The sequence below is a fragment of the Danio rerio genome, chromosome 25, assembly GCF_049306965.1.
Source record: "Danio rerio strain Tuebingen ecotype United States chromosome 25, GRCz12tu, whole genome shotgun sequence".
Lineage (NCBI taxonomy): Eukaryota > Metazoa > Chordata > Actinopteri > Cypriniformes > Danionidae > Danio > Danio rerio.
The window spans coordinates 39,973,649-39,987,280 of record NC_133200.1 but is presented as its reverse complement, the minus strand read 5'-3'; the positions used below and the strand labels follow the sequence as shown (position 1 = coordinate 39,987,280).

The 13,632-nt window shown below is 43.6% G+C and overlaps 1 protein-coding gene across 2 annotated transcripts; it reads left to right on the top strand.

The window, feature by feature from the left end:
- The first annotated feature begins 684 nt into the window (after positions 1–684).
- On the top strand, positions 685–13,172 carry rfwd3 (ring finger and WD repeat domain 3). 2 transcript variants are annotated; one of them, XM_073943445.1, is made up of 14 exons: positions 685–1,385; positions 1,697–2,379; positions 2,787–3,200; positions 3,846–4,018; positions 4,335–4,393; positions 4,506–4,712; positions 7,294–7,385; positions 7,519–7,633; positions 7,896–8,103; positions 10,093–10,243; positions 10,707–10,883; positions 11,064–11,281; positions 12,484–12,698; positions 12,823–13,172. In XM_073943445.1, the coding sequence occupies exons 3-14, from the start codon at positions 3,061–3,063 to the stop codon at positions 12,964–12,966; spliced, it is 1,899 nt and encodes a 632-aa protein (XP_073799546.1). In that variant the 5' UTR covers positions 685–1,385; positions 1,697–2,379; positions 2,787–3,060; the 3' UTR covers positions 12,967–13,172. The 2 variants fall into 2 exon arrangements, with proteins under 2 accessions (XP_073799546.1, XP_002667008.1); XM_002666962.5 differs by lacking the exon at positions 1,697–2,379 and having other exon boundaries at positions 685–834; positions 3,044–3,200.
- Positions 13,173–13,632: the final 460 nt, after the last annotated feature.

The window sequence follows — 13,632 nt, the reverse complement described above, 5'->3', positions numbered from 1 at the left end:
TTAATTAATCAATTATTTATAATAAATCTTCATATATATACATATATATAATTTTGTTTGTGGCGAAACATTCAGTTTATTGTGTATGTAGAAAAAAATCCTAGGCTATTACAGACACTGAATATTTTTAGGGCTGTTTAAAGAGTGAAACGGTCTCTGTTTCTGAAAATCCTTCAATAAACACGCAGATTTACAGTAAGAACAGAATCTAGAGGCCTCTGCTGGATAAAGAGCAGTGCTACATCATCATCATCATCATCATCAGCGCCAATATAATCTATGAACATAAAGTAAACACAATTACTTCATCATAGAATCGGCGGCAGCACATGCAGTGATGTGTAATCTAAGTCATGTTAAACGTGGCAAAACTGCAAAACATACTTATTACACAACTTGAATGAATCGGGATTCATTGAGTCGGATCTTTTCAATCGGTTTAAATGAATCATCCTTTGCAAAACAGATGCAACAAGAGAGATCGATTTATCAGTTTTATCTCTTGTATTCAGATTAGACAGGTCATATTTAGATATACAAACTGGAACACTTACTTCAGTGACAAAGATAAACAAGTCATTACTTTGAAACGAACTGAAACAAGAACCGATTCCCGGAAACGACTCGGTGACTTTCAGGCTGCTGAAATCTGCTGTCAAATTAGGGAGCAGAACGAGCGGAGGAGGCGGAGCTTCGAGTTATGGCGGTTGTGTTTGCAGCACAAATTCTAACACGAATCAATCGAGTTTGCTTGTAATGATTTAAAATCACGCCACAATCCGCTTTACAGCAGAAATAAGTGCTTGATATTGATCAGCTTAAGAGCTCCAGAAGGTATCGTTTCTCTGTCTGTGCCTCCTCAGTGTTTTATATGTTATTTGTGTGGCCGCTGTAGTGTTAGTTAGCAACATTAGCATGATCACCACATTAGCAGAGGAAGTGTTTATGTTCATACACAAGTCTGTGACACTAGTTTATAAACAACCAACTTGGTGATCCATGTAAATATAGCGTTACTTAATGTTTAAAACGTAATTTGGTCGTTTTATAAACTCGTAACGTTACTCTGTAAGTCACTCATGCCATTAGTGCACGCTACAATCACAAATACAGCAACGAAAAGGAGATTATTATTAATATGAGTTTCATATCTTAAATAAGCAGGACATCAGGACCGTGTCTATTCGTTTAGTGAAAGTGACACGTCTGTTGAGCATTGAGATGAAATATTATTAACATGTTAATGGATGTAAATGTAATAATGTACTATAATCAGAGTTCAATGCTAAGGTTTTTGTCTACTGGCCCAGATTTTCACTTGCCCTGCCAATGTTTTACCAAAAAATAAGTTAATAGACATTTCTTAGCCATATATTTTAAATAAAGTGTCAAAAGCTAAGTATAATTGTACACTTTTATTCAGCATATATATATATATATATATATATATATATATATATATATATATATATATATATATATATATATATATGTATATATATATATATGTATATATATATATATATATATATGTGTATATATATGTATATATATATATGTATATATATATATATATATATATATATATATATATATATATATATATATAAGCAAAAATGCACACTTTAACCCACAGACATCATCACAAAATATAAATCAGAGAGGTCCGACTTTCTCATACATATCCTCATTTCAGTTGTCAAGTTTTGTAACAAACTATCTATTGAAATAATCAATTTATTAAAAAAACCTTTAGCTAGAAGTATGCACTATAGGCCTACATTATAGAGGAATGACAGACGAACCAGTGTTGTGCCAAGAAATGCACCCCCTCTGAAATGTGCATATATTAACTTAAATTGATTTTAAAAATTAATAATAGTTATGACAACTAATGACTGAGGTGAGTTTCATGAAGGAACCCTTCCCTTACAGAAGATGTATATTTAAATAAATAAATATATTCATTTTAAAGACAACACTGGTCAGATTAATTAAAGTGATGTGTTTAAGATGTGGTTTAGTTGAAAACTGCACCAATTTTGTTTTCAGTTCATTTAAAAGTCACCAAAAGGCCTAATTTTAGTAACGGCCTCATTACAGCAGTCTATACTGCAGTCAATATTTGAGCTTTTCATTTATTTGTAAACCTAGTTTTAAAATAGCTTGATCCATCAAAATAATAATCATATTAGCCGACGTTTTAATCAGTTTTGGCCTTTGATTATTTTTAAATGTAGACTGAGAATGAAGGTGGCGTGTGCATTTACCACAGGCGTTCATTTCTCTTCACAACACCGGGCCTGCAGTCAGATCATGAAGCAGATCTATGTTGATCTTTCTGTCAAGGTTTCAGTGCAGATATGAACACAACAACAGGCTTTATACAACATATTATAAGGTTAAAAGATGAAGGAATGATCAGATGGTAACTTCGCTCAATTTCCCGGACGGATAAACAGCTCTCTGTGATATTTCAGCATGCTTTCACTCTCGTATTCAGCATGAAGCGCACATTTGCTGGTGGAAGTGACGTCCAGCCCTGCTCATAATTCCCTCTTCATACAGCTGCATATATGGCTTTAGGGTGTATGCAGAGTTGGTGTTTCTTCTCTCACTGATGGTTATTGACACTATTTTCTATTTGATATGGTTTCGTTTACAGCATTGATGTTGTAATGTAATTAAAATACAATCAGTTAAACAGACTTCAGTTGCTCAAGCGTAAAACGAGACAAAATACCGTTTACTCGGACGTACCCGTCAGAATCAGCAGGTTAGCGCAGAATCTCCATTGAATATACTGTGGTGAAATAAATGTTCATATTATAAAAAAACGACAGGGAAAATGTAACGCAGTGCTTCTTGTACAATCTGAGACCCACTTTATTTGGGACATCACAAGCATTGCCTGTGGTAAAGTGGGCGGGGCTTGATTTTGTCCATGGTGAGCTGATTGGCTGGTTTGCGTTTGATTGACATGTAAAGTAGTGATGTCATGCATTGAATGATTGCAGTATTGTTGTTGGTGTCTGTACCGCAGTGCTGGTTTCTCTGAGGATGGAGGATATGGAGGTGGTCATGGTCTCTGAATCTGGCAGCAGCACTGAAGAAGAAGAAAACGATGTCGCCGCGTCCGTGCCGGAGGACCGGTCCAGACTGCCGCTGCGGCGAGCCCCCAGGAGGAGACAGATCATCAGGTACCACAGCACTGAACACTAGAGCCCGTCTCCCCATCTCATTAGCATATCCAGCAGCCCTGAGTGAGAAGCAGCCGTCTGTCCATTAGCCATTAGAGTGTTTGAGCTGCTGAAGATAACGTCAGCATAGACTCAGAGGATTATAGATGTGCAGTTCTAGATGCACAGAGACAGGAGCGACATAGACTGACAGATCATCAACACACATGCACAGCACTGACAACACCGCTAGTACCACAGGCCTCTGTAGCTCCGCCCTCTTCTGAATCTCATTAGTCCCATAGGTGCCTGTAGCTCCGCCCACTTCTGAATCTCAATAGTCACACAGGCACTTGTAGCTCCGCCCACTTCTAAATCTCATTTGCATTTAAGGCGACAGTCACCAAAATGCCACAATTAGGATCAAAGCCTGAAATGGTCAGTTTCAGAGAGCTGGAGAACATGATCTGTGTGCTATTCTCAGCTCAAACACACACACACACACACACTCTGGAGACATCACTAAGGCTTTTTAAAACTCCTTTAAGTACCATTTTACATGATCAATTTTAAGTGTGAAGTGAACAAATAGCTCTGGTTGTGTTTTCATTGAGGAATGATTGTCATTTTGTGTGTGTGTGTGTGTGTGTGTGTGTGTGTTGTCAGTCAGCGTCCTCATGCGGAGCGAGTGCGGAGGATTCAGACGCTCCTCCAGAACACACACAACCCGCCGGACACGCACAACCCGCCGGACACACGCACTGATCCTGAGCCAGCCTCCAGCGACAGCGCCGACCAGAGCCGCGTCCAGTCCACAGCGGAGACCAGCAGCCCTGCAGGTCTGAGAATGCTCTTATTAGCACGCCTCATTTAAGCAGCACATCTCCTCTGCTGTGTCTCCATGGCTGTTTTAAATGAACTATAACTATTGGTTGACTGAAATCTGTCAGGTAACAGTTGATTAAATGATGTCATTAACATAATCGATCATAGAAATATATAAATAACTGACTTGTATAAATATGAATTCATGAATAATTGACTCTGTTTTAAGTATAAGCTAGTAGTCTAATCTAGACTTTGTATTAAAGCATAATAAATCAGAAGTGTTTGTAATATTGTCGAGCTGTTTGTGTTCGTGTTGTGTGTGAGCAGGTCCCAGTGTTCCTGCAGCGGCTGAAGCTCCCGCAGTAGAGCTGAAAACAGAGGTGGAGGTGAGCAGAGTGTGGAGTCTGTCTGAAACGCATGCTCTCTGCACAGTGAACAGTGTAGAGTGTGTGTTGTCTGCGCAGTAAAGTGTGTATGTTGTGTTTCTCCTGGTCTCAGGCATCCTCAGACTCCTCCGGCTCGGCCGCAGCGTCTCCCGCAGGTGCAGCAGATGAAGCAGACACTGAAGGCGAGTCCTGCTCCATCTGTTTTGAACCCTGGACCACAGCAGGTGAGCACCGCCTGGCCGCTCTGCGCTGCGGGCACCTGTTCGGTTACGTCTGCATCTCCCGCTGGCTCACGGGCGGAGGGAACAAATGCCCACAGGTGAGCCTCCATCTCCTGCTGCATCATGAAGAAACACCATCATGGCTGACTCTAATGACCATCAGGGAGATTGTTAGTGTTAGAATATCTTGGCAGAGATCTGACTGGGCAGTTGAAAATATCCGTATTGTTGAACAGCTAGACGGACAGATGGATGGATAGACGGTCATGTGTATTCATGTATACAGTGCTCAGTATAAACGAGAGCGCTCCATGTAAACAAATGAGTTTTATATCAAGTCCGAGTTCTGGTGAGGCAGTGGTGCAGTAGGTAGTGCAGCAAGAAGCAAGAAGGTCACTGGTTCGAACCTCGGCTCAGTTGGTGTTTCTGTGTGGAGTTTGCATGTTCTCCCTGCCTTCGTGTGGGTTTCCTCCGGGTGCTACGGTTTCCCCCACAGTCCAAACACATGCGGTACAGGTGAATTGGGTAGGCTAAATTGTCAGTAGTGTATGAGTGTGTGTGTGGATGTTTCCCAGAGATGGGTTGCGGCTAGAAGGGCATCCGCTGCGTAAAAACTTGCTGGATAAGTTGGCAGTTCATTCCGCTGTGGCGACCCCAGATTAATAAAAGCACTAGATATCTGCGCGGGACTAAATTTTGAATCCCGCCCGCATCCGCCAGGTTTTAGCCCGAACCCGACTAAATATATTAAGAATATATCCCGCTTATATTAAGAATTTGTTGTCCCGCTGCCCGACCCGCCCCGGTTTCTGCACGCCGCGCCCGATCCTGCTAAAGAGCGGGGGAGAACAAAACCGAAAATCACCCAACTATACAGTCCAGACAGCCAAGCTGTCTGTATAAACACACACACACACAGACACACACACACACAGACAAAACTCTCTCTCTCATACGCGCGCGCACACACTAACACACACACAGCACCAAGCACACACACACACACAGACAAAGCTCTCTCTCTCATACGCGCACGCACACTAACACATACACAGCACCAAGCACACACACACAGACAAAACTCTCTCTCTCATACGCGCGTGCACACACTAACACACACACAGCACCAAGCGCACACACACACACACAGACAAAGCTCTCTCTCTCATACGCGCGCACTAACACACACACACAGCACCAAGCACACACACACAGACAAAACTCTCTCTCTCATACGCGCGCACTAACACACACAGCACCAAGCACACACACACACACAGCACCAAGCACACACACACAGACAAAACTCTCTCTCTCATACGCGCGCACTAACACACACACAGCACCAAGCACACACACACACAGACAAAACTCTCTCTCTCATACGCGCGCGCACACTAACACACACACAGCACCAAGCACAGACACACAGACAAAACTCTCTCATACTTGCGCGCACTAACACACACAGACAAAGCTCTCTCTCTCTTACTTGCGCGCACTAACACACACACACACAGAGACAAAACTCTCTCTCATACGCACGCACGCGCGCGCGCACTAACACACACACACACACACACACACACACACACACACACACACAGCACCAAGCACACACACAGACAAAACTCTCTCTCTCTCATACGCGCGCACACTAACACACACACACAGACAAAACTCTCTCTCTCATACGCGCGCGCACACTAACACACACACAGCACCAAGCACACACACAGACAAAACTCTCTCTCTCTCATACGCGCGCACACTAACACACACACACAGACAGCTCTCTCTCTCATACTTGCGCGAACTAACACACACACAGCACCAAGCACAGACACACAGACAAAACTCTCTCATACTTGCGCGCACTAACACACACAGACAAAGCTCTCTCTCTCTTACTTGCGCGCACTAACACACACACACACACAGAGACAAAACTCTCTCTCATACGCACGCGCACGCACTAACACACACACACACACACACACACACACACACACACACACACACACACAGCACCAAGCACACACACAGACAAAACTCTCTCTCTCTCTCATACGCGCGCACACTAACACACACACACAGACAAAGCTCTCTCTCTCATACTTGCGCGAACTAACACACACACAGCACCAAGCACACACACACAGACAAAGCTCTCTCTCTCTCTCTCTCTCTCTCTCTCTCTCTCTCTCTCGTGCACTAACACACTCACACAGCACCAAGCACACACACAGGCAAAGCTCTCTCTCTCTCTCATTCGCATAGCTATATCCTACTATATCCTTATATCCTACATTATCCTAATAGCCCGCTCCCGTCCCAAATTAAACCCGTTACCGACCGCTCCCGCGATTTATTCAGAAATTTATTCCTGCGCCGCAGAAATCTGGTCGGGTCCTGCGGCGCCCGGGGGAATGCAGACCTCTAAAAGGGACTAAGCCGACAAGAAAATGAATGAAAGTGCGAGTTCTGTGAGCGCTCGGCTCAGTTATGCTGAACACTGTGTATGCATGTGCATTTTCATTGCATGGTCCTGTATTTCATATACGCTTGTATTAAATAAGGTATCACAACGGCTGAAACTGAACTGGTGGCTCTCTGTAGATGCCCTGACACTGACAGAGGATCCTGGGTTATATTAGTGGTGTTGTTGTGTGTTTTCAGTGTAATAAACCAGCCAAGAAAACTCAGATCATCTTCCTGTACGCGCGCAGGCTGAAGGCGCTGGACAACACAGAGGAGGTGCGGCTCAAGAGGTGCGTTCACGCTCACTGAAGACCATCAAGATGACGATGATGGGGGTTTATTTGTGACTAGCTGTGATGGAACGCATCAGTATAGTTGGCTGGAGGCAGAGCTGATGATGTTTATGTTGCTGGTTGTGTGCAGTCGTCTGGAGCTGGAGCAGGGCTCTCGCAGGATGGAGCAGCTGGAGGTGGCTCAGTGTCGGCAGCAGCTGCAGCTCATGGTGGATGAAAACACGCGGCTGCGCAAAGAAGTCGAGGTGCGTCAACACGTTCATTACAGCGGAAGATGAAATCAGCAGCCCTGCTGGGATATTTGAATTCTGTCTTAAATATTTCCCAAGTGCTGTTTAGCAGAGAAGATCAGATCTACTCGTATGAATTGAATAGATATTAAAGTGAGTGTATTATCATGGGAGGTTGGCTTATATACACCTCTCTGTTTAGTCCATCATCATCATCATCATCATCAGCTTTTCCAGTTCTCAGATGTGTGTGTGTGTGTCTGTCTGTGTATTTCAGGAGCTGCGTCGGTGGAAAGCGCAGGCGTCAGCGGGCTCGTCTCAGGCGGCGTCTCTGTCCTCATCTCAGAGGCAGGATTCTGGGCATTATGTTTTCTCCAAGGCGGTTCTGGTGTCTCAGACGGGCGGCAGTCGAGTTCTGGCTCACTGTGAGCCACTCGGGTGTCTGCTGGCGTCTCAGCCGTCTCCACAGGCCACACTGATGCCAGGTAGCACACGCAAGACGCAGTGCTGAAACAAGAGACTAAAGCTGTCTGTTCTGTTTAAAAATAGTTCCTATGCTAACCATTTAAGATGATATAAGAATTTGTCTCTATTTTGGTTTCTAGTTCTATATACAGCAGCATAAACTAAGACCAGGGGGGTCCAAACTCAGTCCCCGAGGGCCGGTGTCCTGCAGATTTTAGCTCCAACTTGCTTCAACACACCTGCAAGGATGTTTCACTGCCTAGTAAGAGCTTGATTAGCTAGGCCAGCTGTGTCCGATTGGGGTTGGAACTAAACTTTGCAGGACACCGGCCCTCCAGGACCGAGTCTGGACTTACACCATGATCACCTCAGGCACTGATTATGTGCTTTATTCAATGTTAAATGCTGCCAATCTGAGTTTAAACACACGTGACGTGTCATTCAGCGCCGTACTGACAGCAGCAGCAGATCGTTCACCTCAGATCTAGATAATCAAATAGCTAGCAGACGCTTCGAGAATGAACATCAGAACTGTGATTCAGCGCAAACAACATCAGACACTCAGTAGCCGATTAATAATGAATGTTAAAGAGCTTTAAATGTGTATTCAGTAGATTTAAAAGCCTGAAAACTGCTGTTAGGTGCATGACAAACCCTAAAAGCACAGTGTATTTCAGTTTTATCTTTGCTATATTGTGTTCATTTTGTATTGTAAAGTTTTTGTTTTTATTTACGAACCGTACCAAATCTGTGACCAGGGGTCCGTTCTTCGTACGTGGATTACTCAGTTAGCTGGATTTGGATATTGACGATTTGACATGATCCAGGATCGTTTCGTTCTTCAAAGCTGATCAGAGAGTTGTTGTCATGGCAACAGTTCTGCTAGGTCAAACCTGGTCGGGAGCAGGTTCAATTCATATAAACAGGATTAGATCGGCTTAGTTCAAGCAAAGATAATACAGAAAGTATGTTCTGAATTCTGATATTTTCTTACAGTAGTAGTTATAGACACTTGGGAAATGGTACATATTTTTTAACTATATATAAAGTTATAGTCATTAATAAAATAAATAAAGTTATACATATTAATAAAACGTATGCAATCTGCACCCTCGAAATGAAAGTACAAATACTGCCACCTGGTGGTGCAAAGAGAAAACTTATTGATATGAACTTTTTAGATCGCTTTAGTACAAATTGTGTGATAGAAATGCAGAATATGTGATTTTTTTTAAAGCAATAATACATTTATGCAGTCATAAACATGTTTTGATTGTTAATATGCCGGTGATTTGATGCTTCACAATAGTTGCAGACGCCTTTACCAATATGAAAATGCTTTTGTAAACAACCAGTTATTCTTTACACCGATTAAAAAACGGCTACAATAATATAGACAATATTGTCTAAATGTAGAACTAAATACACTGATATGCATTGAAATACATGATGAATACTCTTGACACATGACAGTATAAAGCCTGCAGCTCACAACATATGTGGAAGGTTATTGCGTGTCATATTTAATAAACGGTTTGCTGCTAATTTGATGTAATTTTGCTCACATGAATAATTGAATATTAATCAGATGATGTCATTACGCTGCTGTGCCGTCAGCCAATCGTTGCACTGCTGATCATGATTTCTAGGATCGATAGATCTGTCCTTCACAACACATGCAGCGATCTCAGATCAGTTTATCCAGACATTCTAATCTGATTCGCGAACTTGTTTGAAGAACCAAATTAGCGAGAGATCAAGATTAAAAGATCCAGCATCTGCCAAATAATCTTAGATCATTTTAGCGAGGTACGAAGAACGGACCCCAAACCCCGTCCTGAAGCGTAATAACTGTATTGTTGCACTCCTATACAGAGCTCTCTGATTGGTTATGTACTGGTGTTTTTAAAGGGGTCTGTTCACACATGATCTCTCTGCAGGAGTTTGCAGGTAATTTTCAGCACGTTCTGCATGTGTGGCTCATGTGTCTGATGCTTGCGTCTCCTCAGGCTTCGGTGTGAAGAAGATCAGCACTGCGACTCTGAAAGCCTCTCAGTACGTCCACATTCACTCCAAGCAGATCCGCGGCCTGGCCTTCAGTCAACAGCAGGACGGGTTACTGCTGTCTGCGGCGCTCGACAACACCATCAAGCTCACCAGGTCACACACTCGGATGCTGGAGCCGTGTCTGAGCTCACATTAAAGTGTTAATTCAGACTAAAATCTAATTCTGCTTTCAATTACATCCACTCACGTGGTTTCAATTCCCACAAATGAAGATATTTAGGTCAAATCTCAGAGAAAACTTAGTTAAAATCATCAGTGTTGCTTCAGCTGTAATCATATGAAGCTCCAACTACACTTCAGTGCAGCAAAAAAACTAGAAAGAACTTTTATTTGTAGGATTTAAATGTGTTTGCGTGTTGTTTTTGACACATTACTAACTAAATAGCAACTGTGTGTGTAAAAGCATGGGCTAAATGTATTAATAACCTGATGAAAGGGATTTAAAATGCAGTGTAATGTCTGTGTGTATGTCTAAAATGATGTGATTATTGGGTTGTTTCTCTCTGGTTCTGGTGTTTTTGACGGTGTGGTTGACGTGGGTGTTTGTTTTCCACAGTTTGATGACCAATACAGTGGTTCAGGCCTATAACACTGGCCGGCCGGTGTGGAGCTGCTGCTGGTGTCACGATAACAACAACTACATCTACGCTGGTCTGAGTAACGGATCTGTGCTGGTGTACGACACGCGAGACACCAGTACACACGTGCAGGAGCTGCGCCCGCTGCGCTCCAGGTACAACTCGCACACACACACACACACACACACACACGCTTATATGGTTTGCATGTGCAGGTGATGAAAAATTAGCTTCGTAATTCTTTGTGTGTGTGTGTGTGTGTGTGTGTGTGTGTGTGTGTGTGTGTGTGTGTGTGTGTGTGTGTGTGTGTGTGTGTGTGTGTGTGTGTTCCTCAGCTGTCCGGTGGTGTCTCTCTCCTACATCCCGCACTCCTCCACCTCTTCCTCCTTTCCGTGTGGAGGTGTGATCGCCGGCACGCTGGAGGGTGGATGCTTCTGGGAGCGACACAACGACAACACACACACACCACACATCCTCCCGCTGGAGTCGGGGAACTGCACACACATACAGGCGGAGGCGGAGAGCAGACACTGCCTCGTCACCTACAGACCAGGTAAACACTCACACACACAAATACACTCTCGCGCACACGCAGAGAAACACACACCCTTACACAAACACCAAGTCCCACACAAACACATTCAGAGACACAAACACACAGACACACACACAGACAAACAGACAGACTCACAAAAACATGAGCACACAAACAAGCTCACACACAGACATGCACTCTCACACACCTCACACACACATAAACACAAACACACACACACACACAGAGTCGCGTGCGCACACAAACAGACACTCGCATAAAGACACACAGACGCACAAATAGACAAAAACATAGACACACACACTGGCACGCTTGAACAAACACAAACACACTCACACAAACAGACACACACTCACACACACACACACTCGCATAAACAGACACACACTCACAAACAAAGAAACACACTCACACAGACACACACACATACACAAAAATGCTGACACACACACTCACAAAAAGACATACACACACACACAATCACTCACACACAATCACACACACAGACACACACACCCACACAAACGCAGACACGCACAGAGCAACACAAATAGACTGACACACCGACAAACACACACTCACACACACAATGCAGGCGCACACACACACACACACACACTCACAGACACACACAATCACACACATACACTTAGACACACACACTCACGCTCACACAAACAGACTCACACACTTACACAAACACAGACACACACACATTCAGACACACACACACACACACTTGCACAGACACACTCACACAAACAGACACACACACAAATGCAGACGCACACACTCACTCACACACACACGCACACACTCAGACACACACAGAGCAACACTAACACAGACACACACTCACACAGACATGCTCACACAAACACACTCACACAGACACACACCCTTACACAAACACACAGACACACACACTAACCCAAACACAGAGCAACACAGACTCAGACACACGCACTCTCACACAAACACACAGACTCACACAAGCACAGATACACTCAGACAGAGATCGACGCACACACACACACACACACTCAAACACATAGACACCCACTCAAACACATAGACACCCACACACACACACTCCCACAGCTCTTCCTCTTCTCTGATTGGTGTTTGCTGGTGTGATCATGTCTATGGGCAGTCCTCATACACCACCCAAACCTGAGTGTGTCTCTCTGTGTGCGCAGGTCGCCTGAACCCGTCTCTGCGCTGTGTGCTGATGGAGCTGAGCAGAACTCCTCAGGTGGATCTCCAGTCCTCCGTCTGCTCCTGCTCCCCCGTCCAGACCTTCAGCGCCGGCTCCTCCTGCAAACTGCTGACCAAGAACTGTGTGTTCAGGAGCCCGGCGGGCGGAGGAGCAGCGCTGGTGTGTGCGGGAGACGAGGCCACCAACTCCACCATGGTGAGTGCACCCTGTGTGTGTGTGTGTGTGTGTGTGTGTGTGTGTGTGTGTGTGTGTGTGTGTGTGTGTGTCTGATATCTGTGTGTGTTATACACTGTTTTAATGTATTGTTTCCCTCCCTCAGGTGTGGGACGCGGGCACCGGTGCTCTGCTGCAGAAGATGCCCGCGGATTTGCCCGTTCTGGACATCTGCCCGTTTGAGGCCAACCAGAGCAGCTTTCTGGCGTCTCTGACCGAGAAGATGATCAAGGTCTACAAATGGGAATGAAGCCATAAGTGTGTGTGTGTGTGTGTGTGTGTGTGTTTCTTTTTAAGCATATTGCTTCTATTATGTACAGTTTTGTTTTCTGCTGCTCTATTAAAGTGAAATCAGGGCTTTATTCATGTTTTAGTTGAGCGTGATCATTGCTGGATGTTGTTTATTGTATATATGTATTTCTTATTGACTATTTTTATTAAAGAGATCAATGCGTGCATCGCTTGAGTTTTTGAGAAGCTTTAAAATAAGTTAGAGGAGCTGATAATTAAGATGGTAGTAACATGTGCTATTATTTCTAAATTAATATAAAAATATGCCAATAACAGGGATAAAATAATAATAAAAAAATCTTTCTTTGCACTGGCCTTCCCATAATCGATACAACAAATGCTAAAAGAATTTAAGATTTGTATTATTATTATTACAGTAAAATGATAATCTGTTAAGGTGAATGCGCTTAAATTAATGAAATTCATCTGGAATATTGTGTAGGTGAAAATAGTCACGCTTCAGAATGCTCACCAGCCAATCAGAGTCCAGCATTCAGCTAACCACTATTATTATCAGCTTGACCATACGGCAGTTTTGATTTACATCAACATGTTTCTGAACTCCTTTATAAACGTTTAAATCTTGTGCTTTGGATCTTTTCTCTCCACTAGTCTGATAGAAGAC